This window comes from Carcharodon carcharias, chromosome 34 (assembly GCF_017639515.1).
Source record: "Carcharodon carcharias isolate sCarCar2 chromosome 34, sCarCar2.pri, whole genome shotgun sequence".
Classification (NCBI taxonomy): domain Eukaryota; kingdom Metazoa; phylum Chordata; class Chondrichthyes; order Lamniformes; family Lamnidae; genus Carcharodon; species Carcharodon carcharias.
The window spans coordinates 3,493,574-3,515,650 of record NC_054500.1 but is presented as its reverse complement, the minus strand read 5'-3'; the positions used below and the strand labels follow the sequence as shown (position 1 = coordinate 3,515,650).

Genomic DNA, 22,077 nt, shown 5'->3' with positions numbered 1-22,077 from the left:
AGCCTGAATCAAGTAGTTACTTCAAAACTGGTTTATTTACACCATGTACAATATATACAAGGTGGGCTACTGAGTAGGCACATCTACCCCAAGGGCTGCCTGCTGTATAGTCTCTAGCACGACTGCTAATGCCACGATTACATCATAGCCTACTTCACTTACTCCCATAACTATTCTATTAACCTATTACACTACACCTCCCAAGTATGCTATCAACTTTTTAAATAATGGTGTTAACTATTTCCAAACTGCTAACATTGCATTGACTTTAAACGACTTACATTGCATTGGCTCTGCCACCTCCTCCCGCCAAAGTCCCCCAGTCAGTGGTTAAGTCTCCTGGACTCGTTTAGTTGTGACTGCTACATGGGGCAGGAGGTCCTAAAAGGACTTCTGGGGTTCGGGTCAACATCTCACAAGCTGGTCAGAGTATCCTTGCGGTCTCCATTCCGCATCCTGTGGTAATCGAAGACCTGTGTTCTTGTGGGTATGAAATCAGGCCTCTCCATTTGCATCGCAAAGTACCAGACAGTGTTTGGACCAGGTACAACTGTAGATGCTCCGTTATTTGAAGGACCACACCTTGTGATTTACGATCCTGGATCCAAACCCTTTGGCTTGGTTTTAAAGGTGCTAGGGTCTTGGCCCTATATGTGAAGTCGTACAATGGTTGTCGTTTGCCATGGAGACCTAGCTCCCTTTTTCTCACCCTCTTGTTACCCCTACTAATCACATGAGGTTGGAGGTTCCTTGGCAGTAGAGGAACTTGGGTCTTTGGTGAGGCTCGGTATTCTAAAAGGACCGAATGCCAATCAGAATTCTTGGACACAAGGGTCTTAATGGTCCTCACTGTTCGTTTAAACTCTGTTAGCTTGTGGATGGAGAGGAGAACTGGTAACATGGGCGATTCCATTATCATCAGCAAGTTTTCTTAAGTGGTCATTAGCAAATTGTGGATTGTTATCAGAGACTGTTTCATTATGAAACCCATGAAGATGGTCTACAGCACCCTCATCACTGACTCAGCTGTGGTGCTGTGGAGTCTGACCACTTCCAGCAATCTGGAATAGTAATCTACAGCTACAAAGTATGCCCTGACCCAATAATCAAAGAGGTCGAGCCCCAGTTTCTGCAGAGGTTGGTATGGGAAGCGAGGTCATATCAATAGTTCTGTGGGCGTCTGGCTGTTAATTCTCCAAGTGAGGCAGGAGAGAATGAAATCTTGGACAGCTAGAGTAATTCCTAGCCATCACAGATTGCCGAGAAGTGCTCTGCACTTTGGAGTCTGAGGATCTCTTCACACATGGATTGAGGAATGAGCAGGCAATGATCAAAAGCTAAGAGATCATCCACTAAACTCAAGTGTCTACATTGTTTGCGGTGTTGTCATGAAGAGATATTTATGGAGGAGCTGGTCTGCAGGACTATGTCTAGACCAACTTTTCAGAGTTCTTGCACTTGGGCACATTCTCTTTTTGTGCTGTCAGGACATCTTGGAGCTTTCTGATGGAGATCGGTAATAAGTTCAGTATAGTCGAAGAGAATGCTTCCACTTCTGAGATGTGTGAAGCAGAGGGTAGTAGCCTGGTCCACCGTAGCTTTGGAGAGAGCATCAGCAATGGTTTGCAACTTTCCTGGAACTTAGATGGCCAAGTATTGATAACACATCAGGCGAAAGCAAAACCATTGAAAGCGTAGGGGCATTTTAACTATCTTTGTGGTATTTAAGAGGGTTATGAACGGTTTGTCTCTGGAAGTATGAGCTCATCCAGTAGTCAGAGAACATCTCAATGGCCCATGTGACAGCCAGCGCTTCCTTTTCGATGGTGGCATCGCGTTGCCAGAAACAAAATATACATGCTTCCTGTTGCCATATTTCTGGAGTTGGAGAAGAACAGCACTAAGGATGTGTCAGCAGTCACTACTGTGGGCTACATTGGACTATAGTGTGCCAGCACATCTGAAGCAACCAGCCTTTGTTTAATACATTGAAAGGCATTGATATGTTCAATACCCCAGAAACATCGTTTGCCTTTTCATAGAAGCATAGAAAAGTTAGTGCAGAAAGAGGCGATTCAGCCCAATGTGTCTGCGCTGGCCAAAAAGAGGAAAAACGAGCTGCTTATTTAATCCCATTTTCTGGAACCTGGTCCCTAGCTTTGCAGATTATAGTACTTCAGATGCAGATCCAGATACTTTTGAAATGAGCTGAATGTTTCAGCCTTAACCACTAACTTAGGCAGTGAATTCCGGACACCCACCACCCTCCGGGTGAAAAGATTTTTCCTCATGTCCCCCCTAATCCTTCTACCAATCACCTTAAATCTATGCCCTCTGGTAACTGACCCCTCAGTTAGGGGAAACAAGAATTTCCTGTCTACCTTTTCTCGGCCCCTCAATTTTGTACACCTCAATTAAGTCACTCCTTAAGCCTCCTCTGTTCTAAAGAGAACAACCCTAGCCTCTCCAATCTCTCCTCATAGATGCAATTTTCAAGCTCTGGCAACATTCTTGTAAATCTCCTCTGCACACTCTCCAGAGCAATTATGTCCTTCCTGTAATGTGACCAGAATTGTACACAAAGTTCCAACTGTGGCCAAACCAGCATTTTATACAGTTCCATCATTACATCTCTGCTTTTGCATTCAATACCTCACCCAATAAAGGAAAGCATTCTATATGCTTTCTTGACCACCTTGTCCACCTACCCTGCCACTTTCAAGGACCTCTGGACATGCACTCCAAGATCTCTCACCTCCTCAGCCCCTCAATAACTTCCTGTTTGAGTATTCCCTTACTTTGTTTGTCCTCCCCAAATGCATTACCTTACACTTTTCCAGGTTGAATTCTATTTACCACTTCTCCGCCCACTCAACTAAACCACTGATATCATACAGGAAACTTCTTAAAAATACTGTGGTGATGGTGGCTAGATTTGGAATCAATTTTCCCACCTGATTCATCATTCCTAGGACCCACTGGGCATTTGTGACATACTTTGGTTGGGGAAAAGTCACTGATGGCCCTTCACTTTTTGAGGGTCTATCATGATACCCTATCTTTGAATAATAGAGTAGTAATAGTGGGGATTTCAACTTCCCCAACATCAACTGGGTTAGTCATAGTGCGACAGGTTTAGAGGGAGTGGAATTCTTAAAATACATTCAGGAGAGCTTTTTAAGCCAGTAAGTAGGAGGTCCTACAAGAGGAGTTCCTGGACTTCATTTTAGGGAATGAAGCTGGGCAAGTGGTAGAGGCATCAGTGGGGGAGGATTTTGCAGATAGTGATCATAACTCCGTTAGATTCAAGGTTGTTATGGAAAAGGACAAGGATGGGCCAGAAATCAGAGTTCTAAATTGGGGGAAGGCCAGTTTTAATAAGATCAGATATGATTTGGCCACAGCGGGCTGGGAGCAACTACTTTTAGGTAAATCTGCGTCAGAGCAGTGGAACTCATTCAAGAAGGAAATAGGGAGAGTACAAGGCCAACATATTCCAGTAAAGTCAAAGGGAGGGACCAACAAATCAAGGGAACCCTGGATATCGAGGGATATATAGGAGTTGATAAAGAGAAAAAGGGAGGCTTAAGGCAGATAGCAAGGGCTCAAAACAGCAGAAGCCTTAGAGGAGTATAGAATGTGTATGGGGGGGGGTGGTGGTGGGGGAGAGACGACACACACTTAAAAAGGAAATTAAGAGAGCAAAAAGGGGGCATGAAGAAACATTGGCAGGTAAAATAAAGGAAAATCCAAAGTTATTTTACAAGTGCATTGAGAGTAAGAGGATAACTAGGGAAAGAATAGGGCCCATTAAGGACCACAATGGTAATTTGTGTGTGGAGTCAGAAGATGTAGATAGGGTTCTAAATGAATACTTTGTGTCAGTGTTTGGGGGGGGGGGGGTGCAAAATTTATGCACTTGCATGGCATCTGGGAGCAGCTTAATAGTTTTCCAAGCCTCTGGAAGAATTGTGGGAATTCTTGTTTGGATTCAGTCCTGTTGTGAGGTTGAAGGACTTCATCCACTTCTTGTAGGATGCCCAGTTGCATGCATGCTTTCCTGTTGAGTAGAGATGTTTTGATTACACAGAATATAGAGGTCTTTGTGATCTGTCACCCCTTGTGTGTGTGTGTCTGTAATCTGACCTTTAATCTGCAGATTTGTTCCCCCTGGAACTTGAAACTTTGATGGCTGGACAGGGACAGTGTTGAGCCATGCTAAATGATCAGCTACTATAGAAACACCAGCACCAGTATCAAGCTTAAAGTGGGTTTTAAAATTCTTTAACTTCTAAAAGTGACAAACCAGATGTATTGCTGATGGTCTCCCAGGAAGTCAGAGGTGGCATTTGATTGTTTGCAGCCTATGTTCTGGGTGAGATGCAAGCTGCATTTATTCTGTTGTTTTCTCCCCATATTGGAGGTTTTCAATGAATGGAACTGTTGGGAGTGCCCGTCCTCACAGCGGAAACACTGCGCTCCCTGCTGGGCAGTGTTGTCTCAGTGCTGTTTCTAAGCAATTCAAGATGGCTGCTCTAAAGTTTTGGCCAGTTTGGTGGGCTTTTGCATGGATGGGGCTACTGAGTCTGGACCTAAAACGGTGAATGGATATCTCCGAAGCTTCTGTGTTGGCAGGAGAGAGGCAGATGTCGCTAACTTGGTTCAGTTTGATTAGTGTCATGAAGTGATCGATCAAGTGTGTGATCATCTGTCAAGTAGTCCTGCTTGTGACAACTAACTACTGTGAAGATGTTGTTAAGGCATTGGCAGATTCCCTTGGTTTATGGAGTCTAAGGTTGGAGTGCGCTCACCCAGCACCAATATCTCAATTTGGTGTAAACAATGTATTAGAGATATTTAAAACAGATTCCAAGTCTGCAGAAGTCTCTTCTAACCCCTGTCTGAGAAGGATCTAGTCAGCAATAGGCCCTACAGTGTTGAAGAATGAACTAACCTGGAGCTTTTGCTCTTTGGTAAGGAGACCTGAGTCTGCTCTTCCAACTTAGGCCTCTGTGCAGGCCCTTGAGACTTTTGAACAGTTAAGGGCAGTGACTGCTTTGAGTACTGCCATCACTACCCTTTTCTGTTGGCCTCAGTACACTTGTGGATTGTCATTTTTGATCAGCGTTTGTTCCAGTGGAACAGCCATCAATGGCACCAAGTCTTGGTTAGATTGATGTCATCACCACTTGCCATGTTAATCCATTACACTACAACCATAACATTAGACTGTCAGATACTTCAGAACCGATTGCAGAACTGAAAATAAAAACTGTAAAACAAAAAGAAAAAAAACTGTTCCTCATTCCATGCTATGGGTTCTTAATCTTAAATACTCAAGATCCATCAAACATAGTTTTGGGTTTCTGCATAGATGCACTTAACATCTAGTTTTAAAATATGGATAAACCTGGGGGTGTCTATGCTACAAAGGAAGTTGTCACAACAGCAGCACATTTGACTAAAGCTCCTCCCCTTTCTTTCTGGAGATTCCCTGCTCAACTCCGGAGGCTTATGGTTTACTTGAGAGTTGTGCTGCTCTGTAATAAAGAAAAAGCAGCATGGTCATTCAGTTCTTCGATGCACTTTGCAGTTATGTTATGGAAAGAAAACATTTAGTTACAATATAAACCTACAATGGACTCAACAAACTTTTTCAACAACTTTTAAAATCATGAACTTAAATGCTATAAATAGAACAAATGCAGTTAGTAAAACAATCCCAAGAACTGCACATAGAAATCTTGCATCAGAAATTTTATAACACCTTTTAGGATGCTTCACATGGAAGTATATTCCTGTAACTGTTCCACTTCCACTCATTCTGTCAGTCATGCTTTCTCAGATTCTCACCCTCATATGACTGAAAAATCACAGTGACAGTTAAGGAATATTCATAGTCTGTCAGTTAGGTAAATGAACTGGAAATTGTTGAATAATCAATTATATTAATTCAGTTCTGTAAAGAATGTTCCATATTTAAAGTTCAACAGTTAAATTACTTATTTATAGTTAACAATCTTGGAAATAAGGGCAACTCTTAAGGGAATGCATGGTGCAGCTCATGATGGTGTTGTTGCTTTTAGTTTGCTTCACTGGCAGAAGTTTTCTCAACTTTGCATACTTTTCAATGCAAGGTTGTAACTGAATTTATGTTCTTTCAACGCTACTGTAAGATTTCTCCCTCTCTCAACTCAGCTTATGCACCTTACAGGGCAGTGTGCAGTTTTGATAATATATAATGGAATAAGATAATTGGATTCATTGAACCTGCACCGCCATTCAATAAGATCAAGGTTGATCTGATTGTGGCCTTAAGTTCACTTTCCTGTCTGTTCCCCATGACCCTCAACTTCCTTGTCAATCAAAAATCTGACTCACTGAGCCTTGAATATATTCAGTGACCCAGCCTCCACTGCTTTTTGGAGAAGAGAATTCTAAAGACCAATGATCTCCAGAAAAAAAATTCCTCTTCTTCGTCTTAAATGGAAGACCCCTTATTTTTAAACTGTGGCCCCTAGTTCTCGATTCCTCATGGGGAACATCCACTTAGCATCTACACTGTCAAGCCCCCTCAGGGTCTTACATGTTTCAATAAGATCAGCTCTAATTTTTCAAAACTCCAATCGACCTGACCTGCTCAACCTTTCCTCAGTACAATCCCATGTTTAAGAATGCTGCCCAAAAAGTAATTTAATGAAAAAGTCTGAAACACCAAATTTTAACCATTTTTCATAAGCTAGAGAAAATGACAAACCACTAGCTTAATGACTTAAACTACTGGTTAAGTTGCTTCTTGAAATGCTACAGAAGGATTTAAGACTCCACTAGGTAAGGGTTAAAACACCTAAGTATTTTGACAGTCTTTATGGACAATGGAGGGAAAGATTTCAAATAGTGTTATAGTGTCTCAGACTATGAGCTGAACATTTCACTTTTCTACTTAAACAGCTTTGGATGACATCTTGAAAATTAGAAATTTAACAAATTAAAATGACAACTTATGTCACGTCAACACAAGTATGTTATCCCTTATTTGTCTATAATAAACCACTTCCAACAAAAGTGAAATATAACTTGACACTGAACAGCACAAATCACCCTAGGGCAATTTTAAATCGCATGAATGCTTAGAAAGTATAAGTACTTCACTTCTGTGAAGAAACTGCTGCTATTAATCATTCTATTCTTATTCTTAATCCATGGGAAAACAGGCTTGGTCATCATCAAGCTCGTCACTCAAAGAGTAGCAAACAACTCAACAGGTTTGGGTTTTATAGTAACTCGAGTCTTGCACACCCTCCCCCTCCATCACCTCCAGCTGGAGAAAGACAAGACATCACTTATGGACTATTATAACCACTTCTATCTAATCAGACTGACATCAATGGTAGCTCTACATATACACATATAACACGTTTTAATTCATTTGCAGGATGTGGGCATTGCTGGCTGGGCCATTTGCCCATCCCCAGTTGCCCTCGAGAAAGTGATGGTGAGCTGCGGCCTCCTTGTACTCTGTACTCCGTGATGTAGATACATCCACAGTGCTGTTAGGGAGGGAGTTCCTGGATTTTGATCCAGCAACAGTGAAGGAATGGTGATATATTTCCAAGTCAGGATTTTGTGTGGCTTGGAGGGCAACTTCGAGGTGATGTTCCCATATATCTGCTGCCCCTGTCCTTCCAGATGGTAGCGGTTGTGGTTTGGAAAGTGCTTGAGGCACCTTGGTGAGTTTCTGCAGTGTATCTTGTAGATGGTACACACTGCTGCCACTGTGCAGCAGTGGTGGAGGGAGTGAATACCAAACAAGCAGGCTGCTTTGCCCTGGAATGTGTCAAGCTCCTCGAGTGTTGTTGGAGCTGCACTCATCCAGGCAAGTGAAGGAGTATAACATCACGTTCCTGATTTATGCCTTGAAGATGGTGGACAGACTTTGAGGAGTCAGGTGGTGAGTTACTGGCTGCAGGATTCCTAGCTTCTGACCTGCTCTTGTAGCCACATTATATATATGGCTAGTCCAGTTCAGTTTCTGGTTAATGGTAACCACCAGGATGTTGTTAGAGGGGGATTCAGCAAAGGTAACGCCATTGAATGTCAAGGGGCAATGGTTAGATTCTCTCTTGTTGGAGGTACTTGTGTGGCACGAATGTTAATTGCCACGTCAGCCCAAGCATGGATATTGTCCAGGTCTTGCTGGATTTGGACATGGACTGCTTTAATACCTAAGGAGTTGCGAATGGTGTTGAACATGTGTAATCAGCAAACATCCCCACTCTGACCTTATGATGGAAGGAAGGTCATTGATGAAGCAGCTGGAGATGGTTGAGCCTGGGACATGATCTTGAGGAACTCCTGCAGTGATATCCTGGAATTAAGATGATTGACCTCCAACAACCACAACCACCTTCCTTTGTGCTAGGTGTGACTCCAACCAGTGGAGAGTTTCCCCCACCACCCCGATTCCCATTGACACCAGTTTTGCTAGAACTCCTTGATGCCACACTCTGTCAAATGCTGTCTTGATGTCAAGGGCAATCACTCTCACCTCTAGAGTTCAGCTCTTTAGTCCATGTTTGAACTAAGGCTGTAATGAATTCAGAAACCGAGTGACTCTGGTGTAACCCAAACTGAGCGTCAGTGAGCAGGCTATCGCTAAGCAAGTGCCACTTGATAGCACTGTTGATGACCCCTACCATCACTTTACTGACGATCAAGAGTAGACTGATCGGGTGGTAATTGGCCGGATTGGATTTGTCCTGCTCTGTGTGTACAGGACATACCTGGGCAATTTTCCACATAGCCGAGTAGATGCCAGTGTTAAAGCTGTGGTGGAACAGCTTGGCCAGGGGTGCAGCAAGTTCTGGAGCACAAGTCTTCAGTAATATTGCCAGAACATTGTCAGGCCCCATAGCCTTTCAGCAGTTTCTTGAAATCATGTGGAGTGAATCGAATTGGCTGAAGACTGGCATCTATGATTCTGGGAGCCTCCAAAGGAGGCCAAGATGGATCATCCACTTGGCATTTCTGGCTGAAGGTTGTAGTAAATGCTTCAGCCTTATCTTTTGCACTGATGTGCTGGGCTCCTCCATCATTGAGGATGGGGATATTTGCAGTGCCTCCTCCTCCAGTGAGCTTTTTAATTGTCCACCACCATTCATGACTAGATGTGGCAGGACTGCAGAGCTTAGATCTGATCTGTTGGTTGTGGGATCGCATAGCTTGTCTATCATTTGCTCACCAGGTTGATACCTCATTTTTAGGTATGTGTGGTGCTGCTCCTGACAAGTCCTCCTGCACTCTTCATTGAACCAGGGTTTATCCCCTGGCTTGATGGTAATGGTAGAGTGGGGGATATGCTGGGCCATGAGGTTACAGATTGTGTTAGAGTACAATTCTGCTGCTACTGATGGCCCACAGTGGCTCATGGTTGCCCAGTCTTGAGTTGCTAGATCTGTTCAAAATCTATCCCACTTAGCATGGTGGTAGTACTACACAACACAGTGGAGGGTGTCCTCAATGTAAAGGCGGGATTTCGTCTCCACAACGACTTTGTGGTGGTTGCTCTTACCGTTACGGTCATGGACAGATGCATCTGCAGCAGACAGATTGGTGAGGACGAGGTCAAGTATGTTTTACCCTCACCACCTGCCAAGACCCAGTCTAGCAGCTAGGTCCTTCAGGGCTCAGCCAGCTTGGTCAGTAGTGGTGCTCGAAAGCTACCCTTGGTGATGGACATTGAGATCCCCTGCCTAGAGTACATTCTGCGCCCTTGCCACCCTCAGTGCTTCCTCCAAGTGATGTTCAACATGGAGGAGCACTGATTCATCAGCTGAGGGAGGGCGGTACATGGTAATCAACAGGGGGTTTCCTTGCCCACGTTCGACCTAATGCCATGAGACGTCATGGGATCCGTGTCGATGTTGAGGACTCCCAGGGCAACTCCCTCCCGACTGTATACCACTGTGCTGCCACCTCTGCTGGGTCTGTCCTGCCAGTGGAACAGGACATACCCAGAGATGGTGGTGGTGGTGTCTGGGACATTATCTATAAGATATGATTCTGTGAGTATGACTCTGTCAAGCTGTTGCTTGACTGTGAGACAGCTTTCCCAATTTTGGCACAAGCCCTCATATGTTAGTAAGGAGGGCTTTGCAGGATCAACAGGACTGGGTTTGCCATTTTAGTTTCTGGTGCCTATGTCGATGCCAGGTGGTCCATCCGGTTTCATTCCTTTTTATTGACCTTTTAGCATTTTGATACAAGTGGAGACCATTAGCAACATTCAATTATTACTAGTTAACACACTGACCATCTCAAGGAAGTTATCCAAGTTTCGTGGTCCAAACTTGTCCTGTTCCACTGAACAGCTGCTTGGCACTCCCTGCACCACTGACATGCTGCCTGGAGTTGGGGTTGCACAGTACTCCTCCAGCTGCCTCTTTCCCAGGATGGATTGAATAAGTTCTTTGTCCATTCTTTCAGCCCATCTTCCTCGTGGCTGGAATGTTTCCATGGTGCTATCTCCAGTTCTATCCTGCACACTTCTGTCCCCTGCCTCCTACAACAGATGGTGAAAGAAAGTGAACTCTTTGGAAAATCTTTGCCATTAAAATGATTTTTTTAATATTTGCACTTCCCAGATTTTTCACAAGTGTTTCCCTTTTGTCTCAATTTTCAATTCATAGCTCCTCAATCTCCTATCCCCACTGATAGGCAGGGCTAACATTAGAACCCGTGGTTCAGTTGATAAATTACTATAAAAAGGCAGAGATTGAAGTGTCACTAAAGCCAGACATAATTTCAGACTGTAATCTCTATTCCCATTTTGCTTTTGTTCTTTGGCAGGCTTTCAATTAACTCGTTTTTAATCTTCGGACAGCAGCTGTTCCTCATTCTGTCAATCACACCTCCTCTAGACACATCTTTTGTTTCTTTACTTGCCCAATGCCTTGCACCACCAACCCTTTTGTCATTTAATTTTTCCTGTCTTCCACCTTATCTTAGACCTTCACTTTTGTTCTTTTTCCCATCCATCGCCTTGCTTAAAAGTCCATGAACTGGCTTTTCCCAGTTCTGATGAAAGGTCACTGACCAGATGTCTGTCTCTCTGCACAGATGCTGCCTGACCTGCTGATTATTTCCAGCAATTTTCATTTTTTGTTGGAATGCCACTTGTTTGATTGGGTCATCTACTTCAGCTGGTGTCCCACCATTGGCCTCAATGTTCCTGATTTAGAGACCCAAAGCAGCCAGGACTCCTGGTCAGTAACAGTACAGCTCTTGGGTGCAAGGGCAGAGATGTAGAATGGGAGGGGAGTAAAGAATGACACTCAGCTCCCAAGACTAAAAAATATGAGACAAGAATACTGCCCTGGTTCATATATGAATCATCTCATTTGGCATAAAACAGCATAGATATGTAATTGCAGCTTTGCACAACGCCATGCCCTCCAGAGGGATGATGGGGAAAGAATTCAGGACCATCATAATGTTTAGTTGAAAGAATCTTCTATCATTGAATTTAATGTCACCAACTCATAACCTCTCTTTGCACCCCCAGAACATTTCAAGCATATGATCCTTACTCTGATAAAACTTTTCACTTGGATCCAAGTCATACATTTGTTAGCTACATCTGTTTCAGCATGATATTCAAGATGCCAGTGTACTGCTACAAACTTTGCATATTACATCTGAATATAGCAAATCATTGTTTTACTATTTTATGCACTTGGGATGCATAGTTCCCTTGCAGTGACATAAGACACTGAACAAAAAGCATCAAGAGGCAGCTGTGCACCAATGTACAAGCTGTTACACAACTGCTTCAGAAAGATGTGATCTTCATCACAACTCCCTTCTTTTTCCCCATGCACAGGCCCAGATAGGAACATGGGATTTGGGAGGAGTAGGCCATTTGGCCCTTCGAACCTGCTCTGCCATTCAATAAGATCATGGCTGATCTGACTGTGGTCTCAGCTCCAGTTTCCTGTCTGCACCCCCCCCAACCCTTCCAATATCAAATATTCTGAATCAACATATGGCCATCCTAACTCAAGCACCGCATTGATAGAGGCCTGGGAAAAGGATGTTTTCCAAAAGGAAGAAACAAGAGAGAAAATAAAATGGAAGTGAGAACATGAAATTAGATGCAATGCAAAAAATGTCTGATTGCTAATCCTACATCAGTTTTCTGTACAGTTTATTTTGTTTGAGGAAGAGTGGATTTGGAGAAGTTTAGAATAGGTTTCACAGGCATCTGATGGCTCAGCAAGTAAGTATAATGTATGAGGAATGGAGTCAGGAAGAGCCAAGGTTCAATCCCTGTTCTGAATGTTAGCTAATCTCAGCTAGTACAGTGCAGGTGGCCTTGGTCAAAGAGCAACATTTTTTTGTAGAGAGGAAAGGATAACATGCATTCAAGTTAAAATGAGGAACGTACCAGTCTTTTTGCCCACAGTGGAAGTTTCCCATTAGTCATCAGGAACACAGCATCTTCAGTCTTACCTACAAGATTGTGTAGCAGCAATAAAAATGGTGAAAAAAAGTTTTTTTAAGCACTCGAGAGCAAATTGTATTGATATTTGAAGCAGAGGAAAATACAGGGATGCAAGACATGGAGCAGTGGGATTAGTTTTGGATTGTTCTAACAAAGAGCTAGCATCCATGATAGGAGGGGGATGAATAGTTTCTTCTTGAACTGTAAAGTCCTTTGGTTTTATCATGTGTTCTTAGGACTTTGCACAGAATAAGAAGGGAGAAAAGGACAACATCCATATTGTCAAGTGCAAAATCCAGAAGTAGTACCCTGTGGTTAACCTTAGTTTAAAAATAAACACAGTTGCTAAGGATCTTTTACGAAAATATTTCTGGTAGATACTGGAAAATCTGATGGAAAGCATACCACATTGGAATATGTCACACTAACAAAGCAGTGGCAGTAGTGTTAGCACAAATGCAGAACTTAAGTTATAAAATAAATGGTCAAATATTTCCAGGCTATACTTTAACCTTGGGGTTCAGCTAGCTATTATAAACTTTTCAAGCTTTGGTTTTAATTTAGAGCCAGCTTTGGCTCAATTGGTAGCTTCGGAGTTAGAAGCTTGTGAGTTCAAGTCCTACTCCAAGAGTCGAGTACAACAATCTAGGCTGGCGCTCCCATGCAATACTGAGTCTGAGGGAGTACTGTACTATTGGAGGTGCCATCTTTTAAATGAGACATTAAACCACCCTCTCAGATGGGTACAAAAGATCATATGACATTATTTCAAAGAAGAGCAGAGGAGTTATTTCTTGGGTCCTAGCTAATGTTCACCCCTTAATCAACATCACAAAGCAGCTTGCTGTGCAAAATTAGCTACTGTGTTTCCTGCATAACAATGGTGACTGTAGTTTAAAAGTGCTGAATTCGCTGTAAAGCATTTTGGATGGTCAAGAAAGGCACAATACAAATGCTAAACTATGAAGCCATTGAGGTACAAGTTTTTTGGGGGTCTATTTCATTCATCCCATGCACTGTATAGTAAATGCAAAGCAGCTCCTACCTCTGTCCATGTGCTGTTTTAAAGGGGTTTGGAATGACCCATCGTCTGCATCATCCTCACTCTTATCTTCCTGATCCTCTGAAGCCAACTTTCGCACCATAAAGGTCTCTCTCCTAAAAGAGTTATTAAGTATTAAAAGTAAAGTCCTTTGTTCCATGTTGGAAATCTTCAAAATATTAGTATTTCCTAATCTCAGTCACCAATGTTGTGACTATAATAGTGGGTATTCCAAAAAAGGCTCAAAATGCTACGCTGGGTAGACAGATGTAAACATGCACATGGTGGTACACTGAAGTTTGGAGAAAACCAAAGCACCATGTACACAGCCAGTTACAAAAGCAATAGGTACTTCCGAGCCTAACTCTGTCAGCTGTGGCTCAATGGGCAGCACTTTTGCCTGAGACACGTTCCAAAGACTTGAAAATAAAACCAAGGCTGATACTTTAGTGGGTGTTTTGCACAGTCGGAGGCTCCGTCTTTCAGGCGAGACATGAAACTGAGACTTCGTCTGCCCCCTCGGGTGGAAGCAAGTGGTTCCATGGCATTTTTCTGAAGAAGAGGAGAGTTCTCCCTGGTGTCTTGCCAATGTTTATCCCCCAATCATAAACAGGTTACCTGGTTATCACATTGTGGGAACTTGCTATACATAAATCGGTTACATTATAACCGTGACTATGCCTTAAGAGTACTTATTTGGTTGTAAAGTGCTTTGGAAAGCCCAGAGATCATGAAAGACACTATATAAACACAAGCTATTTTACTTTTGTCACGGAAATTGGACTGGACTTGCACCAGTGAATATGCGAGTACATATCTGGGATTCAATATGTTTATATTGTAGGGAAGATTGCTCTTCCAGGACCAAGGCAAATCACTTGTCTAGATCATGAAATATAGACTACATACTTATAAGAGTACTCTGTAGTTCTACTGTTGCTACAGTTGTTAGGGTAATGCAAATCAGTGGGTGGCAAGATAACAATAGTATTGTGGCAAACCATAATACAACATTTAGATCTCCTGGCCCCACACTTGCATTCTTCTTCAACTCTAAAGGTCACTGAGTATCAGAATGAGGAGCATTAAGATTTATCTGGGGTGGGTGAGAAGGGAAGCAGTAACACATTAAGGAAACTGAAAGTTGTTAAGTCACATGGGCCCACTCTCCTGCTTCTTAAATGGTTAGATCAAGGTATTTGCACATATTTTGGAACCTGTTGCACTGCCTGCCACCTACTCAGAGGAGGACTGGATTATCAAACTTTGTGAGCTCTGAATAAGAACTTACAAATAAAGGGAGCTGAAGACTGATTTTCTGAATGTCAGTATCTTGTTGTGATCCCAGTTGATGTTACCACTGGACAAGCCTGATCCCAGAGTGGAACCCAGCTTGAGAGATCCTAACTTTTAATTTGTTTGTTTAGGTATTTGAAGAGTGGCGACTGAACACACAGTCACAGAAGTTAGCTGATGAACTTTTAACAAAAGAATAAAACATTTATTTAACAAGAAAAGGTGAACTACATTACAATACTCCTTCACCCACAATTACACCTTTACAGGTATACACAGATTTGTAAGGATAACACGAGTTACAAAAGCTATCTTATACTCTAATGTCCACAGTAAGTACACAGTCAATGTAAACCAATAAGTGACCTGAGGTCAGACACACCACACTTTGAAACCAAGTGATAGATGCCATCTCAACCAGATGCTATGGGTCTCTCCTCAACTACCCCCAGACACTTATGTCACACCATGAGCCAACCAGTCTCACTGAACTCAGTCTTTCATATGAAGGCTTCCAATCTCCACTTTCCAAGAACTCCCCTTGGAATCTTCTTCCAAACCAATACGTTCTCAGACACTTCCTGCAAGGATTCACGTCCAGGGTTTTGAACTCCCCTTCCGTTGTTCCTCTCCCCTGGGACACCACATGCGTTCAAGCTTTTCTCTACATATTCTCTCTCATTAACTCAGCCGTCAACAGTACACCACTGCTTCACATGCCCATAGCAAAAAAAGTTATAAGATCTTCAGCTGTCTTTTTGGGCCTTCTGGCTTCTCAAGCCTTTATAACACTTTGATTCTTCTTCCTGCAGTTTGGAGCTTTAAGCTGAAGCCTTTCTCTGCCACTCACTCTTAACTTCACTTAACAGGACCTTTTCCAGGTTCTTGTCCTCCCTTTGACTAGAAGGTTTGCTTGGGGCTATCCTGTTCCACTCCCTGGATTCTTGGGGACTTTCTGCTTTAGCTTGGGACTGGCTATCTGCCCCCTTTGCTCCAGTCTCTTCCTGGCAGCTACTTTCAACCAACTTTAGCTTGGAACTGGCTGAGTCTTCTAGGCTGCTCCTTCCTGGCAGCTTTCTTCAAAATTGAACTCAAAAACTGGTGTTTCTAGTTTATTGTGTGTGTGTCTCTGGGAGGGACTTGCATCTCTGGACCAGAGACCAGAGCCCAGTTTTTCTATTCTTATGATTGCTCAACTTCTCTTAGTCGTAAACTCTCATTAGAAATGCAGGCATCTTTTAAAGTGAAACTAAAACTCAACTTGACCTTAACACACACAGAGAGAAAAACGAATCAAACTCAAACATTAAAGTTAAAACTCATTCCTAAACATCCACAAACCCAATATAACTTAAACTATCTCCATTTCCTAACAATAGGAAGTACCTTGCAAGTTAGCCAGCAGTTTTAATTAATATACCTTAACGTTGCAGGTGCCTTGGTTGGTGGCGTTTTGTCTTTCTTAGCAATCTGCTTAATTTCAGAGAGGCGATGTCTCATGCAATTTGTTAACTGAGAGTCCAAGCGCCATATGAAAATGCAACTGTGGGTTATAAAATAAAGTTAGTAAAACTCTGGAAAATTCAGTAAAAATAGGGCAATTATTGCTTTAAATAATATTGCACTCAGGGTAGAAAGTGTCACAATGTTGACTTGTCAGGCAGTTATATAATAAGCTAGTTTTATTCATAGCATTGCTACGGAACATAAATTCAGCCTTGCATGAAAGTGCTATGATAAACACTTTGAATATACACAGTATATTTAGTAGTTGAAGGGGTAGAAATGAGATTAAAATCCTGAGGAATTGTCATAATGGTCATGGCAAACAAGAAAAGCCCATATGTTAATGACACGTCACAATCCTCAGCGTTGAAGTACTCATTTAGCTGGGGATAATGAATAAGGCACAGACTGCCACTTCCCAATGTGACCAAGACTATACTAGAGTGACAGATTAATGGAGGAAGGGAAAATAAGAGGGACAATGTGCATTTGTTTTCAGTCACTTTTTCATAGTGGAAACATTTCATGAATAATGACAGCATGTCGGCCTCCAACTGTCAGGTTATTGTTGAGTGGTATGTGGAAGAAATTACACATTGTACATGCTCGTCATGTCGGCCTACAAAAAAATTAGGGCCCTTTCAACAACTATTTATTAACAACCAAAACATACTTTGCGTGGTTTCTCCCACAACTATAAACCGTGTGGACCAGTAGAAAGTACTGACCTGTCTCCTGATACTGTGATCAGATACTTGCAGTCATTACTAAATTTCATGCCTGTTACAATTTCTAGGATAAAAATGGAAATTTATTTGAAAATTAGTACAATTTTTGTAATCTGTCTGCATTTACAGAATTCAAAGTTATTCTAAACAACACACAACAGTTTAAGTGGTTTCTGACAAATTCAAGTTCCATGTAGAAATTCACAAATTACTCCTCAAATTTATTCATTTTCAATCCAATTCTATCAGACTTCAAAATGAAGCATCTTTACAGATTTGTATGGAGACACAAACATTGTGGATTTCAACCTCTACCAACTGAGCAATGCTAGATTTCTTAGTAAACCAAAATGAAATCTCCAGTCAGAATTAAGTTGAAACATTTGTCAGCTGGTGTAGTGGGTAGAGATTTCACTTCCCTATGAGAAATTTATAAATCACAAATTGCATCTTCAATCGCATCCAACACAAAAACTTGGTGGAGGGCAGGTTACTTTCCCACTCCGAGCATTCTCTGAGCACTCTCCCAAGGATTGTGGTCAGCTCAGATTATCCAAAGCCAAGCAGAATGAAGTCAAGCAAGAGTTGCTGGATACTGAGCATGTAAAAAAGAGAAAAGGGGTGTTACCAGAGTTCACTGCAGCTCAAATAAAATTATATATTTGTGCTCCTGCAGTCATGACCATCTGCATTAACCAATACAAAACATATTGCTTCACGCAGGAAAATTTCAACAACATATGCTGTTAAGGAGACTAAAAGTGGAATTTTCCCATCCTGCCCATGGTGGGCAGCAGCAGAGAATCTAGCAGGAGCCAAAAAAACCAAACCAGCTGGCTTAAAAACAGTTTGCAATTCTTCTGATGGCGGGTCGGGTACCCTGCTCAGTAGTGGCGTGAATGCCACTTGCATTCATTACCATCACATGAACGCTCATTAAATTAGTTGCTCGCTGGAATCACATGCCGTCTTCCAATCTTGCATCACGCCAATGGGAAATCACAGCAGTCTAAATCCCATTTGAAAACAAAGTATGGCGTGCACTGGTCAAACTTCACTTCGCTTGTGACTCTGAGGCGAGTGCAATTTACAAAGCCAATCTTGTTGCAATGCCAGTGGAATGTCACACTGCTGGAGGTGTAAGGTTGGTCTGCTTCTGGTGGGTGCCTCCATAGGCAAAGGGCACCACAGTGCAGCAGTAAATCAGGCAGGGCTCAACATTCAGACAGAAATCAGTATTGTGCCAGCTGGGAGGTGGGGGAGAAACAATAACAAGCACATGGGTCAGGGGGCAAAGGAGCAGGAAGGCTTTGCAAGGGATCGGGAGGAGGGGGTGGAGAAGAAGAGAAACGATGTAAGGAAGAGGGGAGACCAAGGGGCATGAAGCTGAAGCCCAAGGGAAACAGGTGCTGGCACACAAGGGATGAATGGGATACCACATGCATGAATGGGAAGAGACGCACACAGGCTCTAGAATAGGAAAGGGAGCAGGGTGTGTTCATGTGGCACAAGGAGGGATGGGTTGCACAGAGGCTCAAAAGGAGGGGCACAGTTGGGAAGGGAGACAGTGTCGTTTTCAGTCATGAAGGCAATGGGGAACTCATTGAAAGTCAAAGGCCTTGGTCTGGAGCTAGCAGGTCAGAGTCAGAGAGTAGACACAGTTGTGGGGTTCTGTGGACCTCACAGTCAAGAGTAAAAGGGTTGAGATGGTCATGGAATGTAGTGGATTGTGCTACAGGGCCATTCATGGCTCACACGGTGGTGCAAGGACTGTGTGCCCAATTAGAATAATGCACGCCAAGCTGTGCAGTGAGCTTTCACAGTCACTGTCATGGACTTGTCTGTCTCTGTAATGAGCTGCAGATGGGATGATGGTTATGGGAGGCATCCACAGCCGGTATTTGAGGGAAACATAATAAAGGTTTGTGTGTGTGTGTGTGTGTGTGTGTGTGTGTGTGTGTGGGGGGGGGGGGGGGGGGAGGAGGTGGAAATGGTGGATGTGTGATATTTCCTGGGGGGGTGTTGTAAGGCTATAAGTCATAGGAGCAGAAATTAGGCCATTCGGCCCATCGAATCTGCTCTTCCATTCAATCATGGCTGATACGTTTCTCAACCCCATTCTCCTGCCTTCTCCCCGTAAACTTTGATCCCCTTACCAATCAAGAACCTATCTATCCCGGTCTTAAATGCACTCAGTGACCTGGCCTCCACAGCCTTCTGTGGCAATGAATTCCACAGATTCACCACTCTCTGGCTAAAGAAATTTCTCCTCATCTCTGTTCTAAAAGGTCTTCCCTTTACTCTGAGGCTGTGCCCTCGGGTCCTAGTCTCTTCTACTAATGGAAACATCTTCCCCACATCCACTCTATCCAGGCCTTTCAGTATTCTGTAAGTTTCAATCAGATCCCCCTCCTCATCCTTCTAAACTCCATTGAGTATAGACCCAGAGTCCTCAAACGTTCCTCATATGTTAAGCCTTTCATTCCTGGGATCGTTCTCGTGAACCTCCTCTGGACCCTCTCCAGGACCAGCACACCTTCCTGAGATACGGGGCCCAGAAATGCTCACAATATTCTAAATGTGGTCTGACCAGAGCCTTATAAAGCCTCAGCAGCACATCCCTGCTTTTATATTCTAGTCCTCTCAAAATAAATGCCAACATTGCATTTGCCTTCCTAACTATTGACTCAACCTGCAAGTTAACCTTAAGAGAATCCTGGACTAAGATTCCCAAGTCCCTTGGCACTCCAGATTTCTAAATTCTCTCCCCATTTAGAAATTAGTCTATGCCTCTATTCTTCCTACCAAAGTGCATGACCTCACACTTCCCCACGTTGTATTCCATCTGCCACTTCTTTGCCGATTCACCTAACCTGTCCAAATCCTTCTGCAGCCTCCCTGCCTACTCAATACTACCTGTCCCTCCACCTATCTTTGTATCATCTGCAAACTTGGCCAGGATGCCCTCAGTTCCTTCATCTAGATCATTAATGTATAAAGTGAAAAGTTGTGGTCCCAACACTGACCCCTGCGGAACTCCACTAGTCACTGGCCGCCATCCTGAGAAGGACCCCCTTATCCCCACTCTCTGCCTCCTGCCAGACAGCCAATCTTCTATCCATGCTAGTACCTTGCCTCTAACACCACGGCCTCTTATCTTACTGAGCAGCCTCCTATGCGGCACCTTGTCAAAGGCCTTCTGGAAGTCCAAGTAGATAACATCCATTGGCTCTTCTTTGTCTAACCTACTCATTACCTCCTCAAAGAGTTCTAACAGATTTGTCACGCATGACCTCCCCTTGAAGCCATGCTGACTTTGCCCGATTTTACCATGCACTTCCAAGTATTCTGAAATCTCATCCTTAATAATGGACCCTAAAATCTTACCAACGACTGAGGTCAGGCTAATCGGCCTGTAATTTCCTGTCTTTTGCCTCACTCCCTTCTTAAACAGGGAGGTTACATTAGCGATTTTCCAGTCCTCTGGGACCCTCCCTGACTCCAGTGATTCCTGAAAGATCACCACTAACTCCTCCACTATCTCTTCAGCTATCTCCTTCAGAACTCTGGGGTGTAATCCATCTGGTCCAGGTGATTTATCCACCTTCAGATCTTTCAGCTTTCCTAGCACCTTCTGCTTGGTAATGGGCACCACACTCACCTCTGCCCCCCGACTCTCGAACTTTGGGGATGTTACTCGTCTCTTCCACTGTGAAGACTGACGCAAAGTACCTATTCAGTTCCTCCCCAATTTCTTTGTTCCCCAATACTACTTCTCCAGCGTCATTTTCCAGCGGCCCAATGTCCTCTTTTGCCTCTCTCTTACCCTTTATATATCTAAAAAAACTCTTGCAATCTTCTTTTATATTCCTGGCTAGTTTACCCTCATATTTAATCTTCTCCCTCCTTATTTCTTTTTTAGTTGTCCTCTGTTGGTCTTTGTAGGTTTCCCAATCCCCTGGTTTCCCACTACTCTTCACCACATTGTATGCTTTCTCTTTAGCTTTTATGCTGTCCATGACTTCCCTTGCCAGCCATGGTTGCCTCGTCCTCCCTTTAGTATGCTTCTTCTTCCTAGGGATGAATTTTTGCTGTGTCTCCCAAATTACTCCTAGAAACTCATGCCATTGCTGTTCCACTGTCTTTCCTGCTAGGCTAACCTCCCAGTCAATTCTGGCCAGCTCCTCCCTCATGCCTCTGTAGTTGCCTTTATTCATCTGATTCCAGCTTTTTCTTCTCAAATTGCAGGGTAAATTCTAACATATTATGGTCACTTCCTTCTAACGGTTCCTTCACCTTAAGCTCCCTTATCAAATCTGCCTCATTACACATTACTAAATTTAGAATTGCCTGTTCCCTAGTGGGTTCCACTACAAGCTACTCCAAAAGCCATCTCGTAGACATTCCACAAATTCCTTTTCTTGGGATCCACTACCAACTTGATGTTCCCGTATTGGAACCCCCATGATCACAGTAACCTTGCCTTTCTTACACGCCTTTTCTATCTCCTGGTGTATCTTGTGCCCCACATCCTGGAGGCCTGTACATAACTCCCATTATGTTTTTTTGACCTTTGCAGTTCCTCAACTCTACCCACACAGATTCTACATCATCTGACCCTACGTCATTTCTTGCTATCGATTTAATTTCATTTCTTACTAACAAAGCAACCCCAGCCCCTCTGCCAACCTGCCTATCTTTTCGATAGAATGTATATCCTTGGATATTTAGCTCCCAGTCCTGATCCTGTTGCAGCCATGTCTCTATGATGCCCACCACATCATACCTGCCAGTTTCAATCTGCGCCACAAGGTCATTTACCTTATTTTGTATACTGCATGCATTCAGATACAACACCTTCAGTCCTGTATTTCCCATCCCCTTTCTCATTGTCATCCCTTTATCTGATGTGCTTGAAGTTAGATTCCTAGCCCTTTCCAAACACTCTGTCCTATTTTGTGTTCTGGAGACTTTAATAGCCTCTCCTGGGCTCTTCTTTCTTT

At 43.1% G+C, this 22,077-nt stretch overlaps 1 protein-coding gene across 4 annotated transcripts in view; it reads right to left on the bottom strand.

Moving 5' to 3' along the window:
- LOC121272697 (mitogen-activated protein kinase-binding protein 1-like) overlaps positions 1-22,077 on the bottom strand; it is a 140,833-nt gene that overhangs the window by 32,471 nt on the left and 86,285 nt on the right. For all 4 annotated transcript variants that reach the window (XM_041179435.1, XM_041179433.1, XM_041179434.1 and 1 more), the window contains exons 18-22: positions 17,075-17,138; positions 16,261-16,383; positions 13,548-13,660; positions 12,446-12,510; positions 10,313-10,561 (exon numbers count right to left, since the gene is read on the bottom strand). In XM_041179435.1, coding sequence (XP_041035369.1) covers positions 10,313-10,561; positions 12,446-12,510; positions 13,548-13,660; positions 16,261-16,383; positions 17,075-17,138 — 614 coding nt within the window. The remainder of the gene's footprint in view (positions 1-10,312; positions 10,562-12,445; positions 12,511-13,547; positions 13,661-16,260; positions 16,384-17,074; positions 17,139-22,077) is intronic.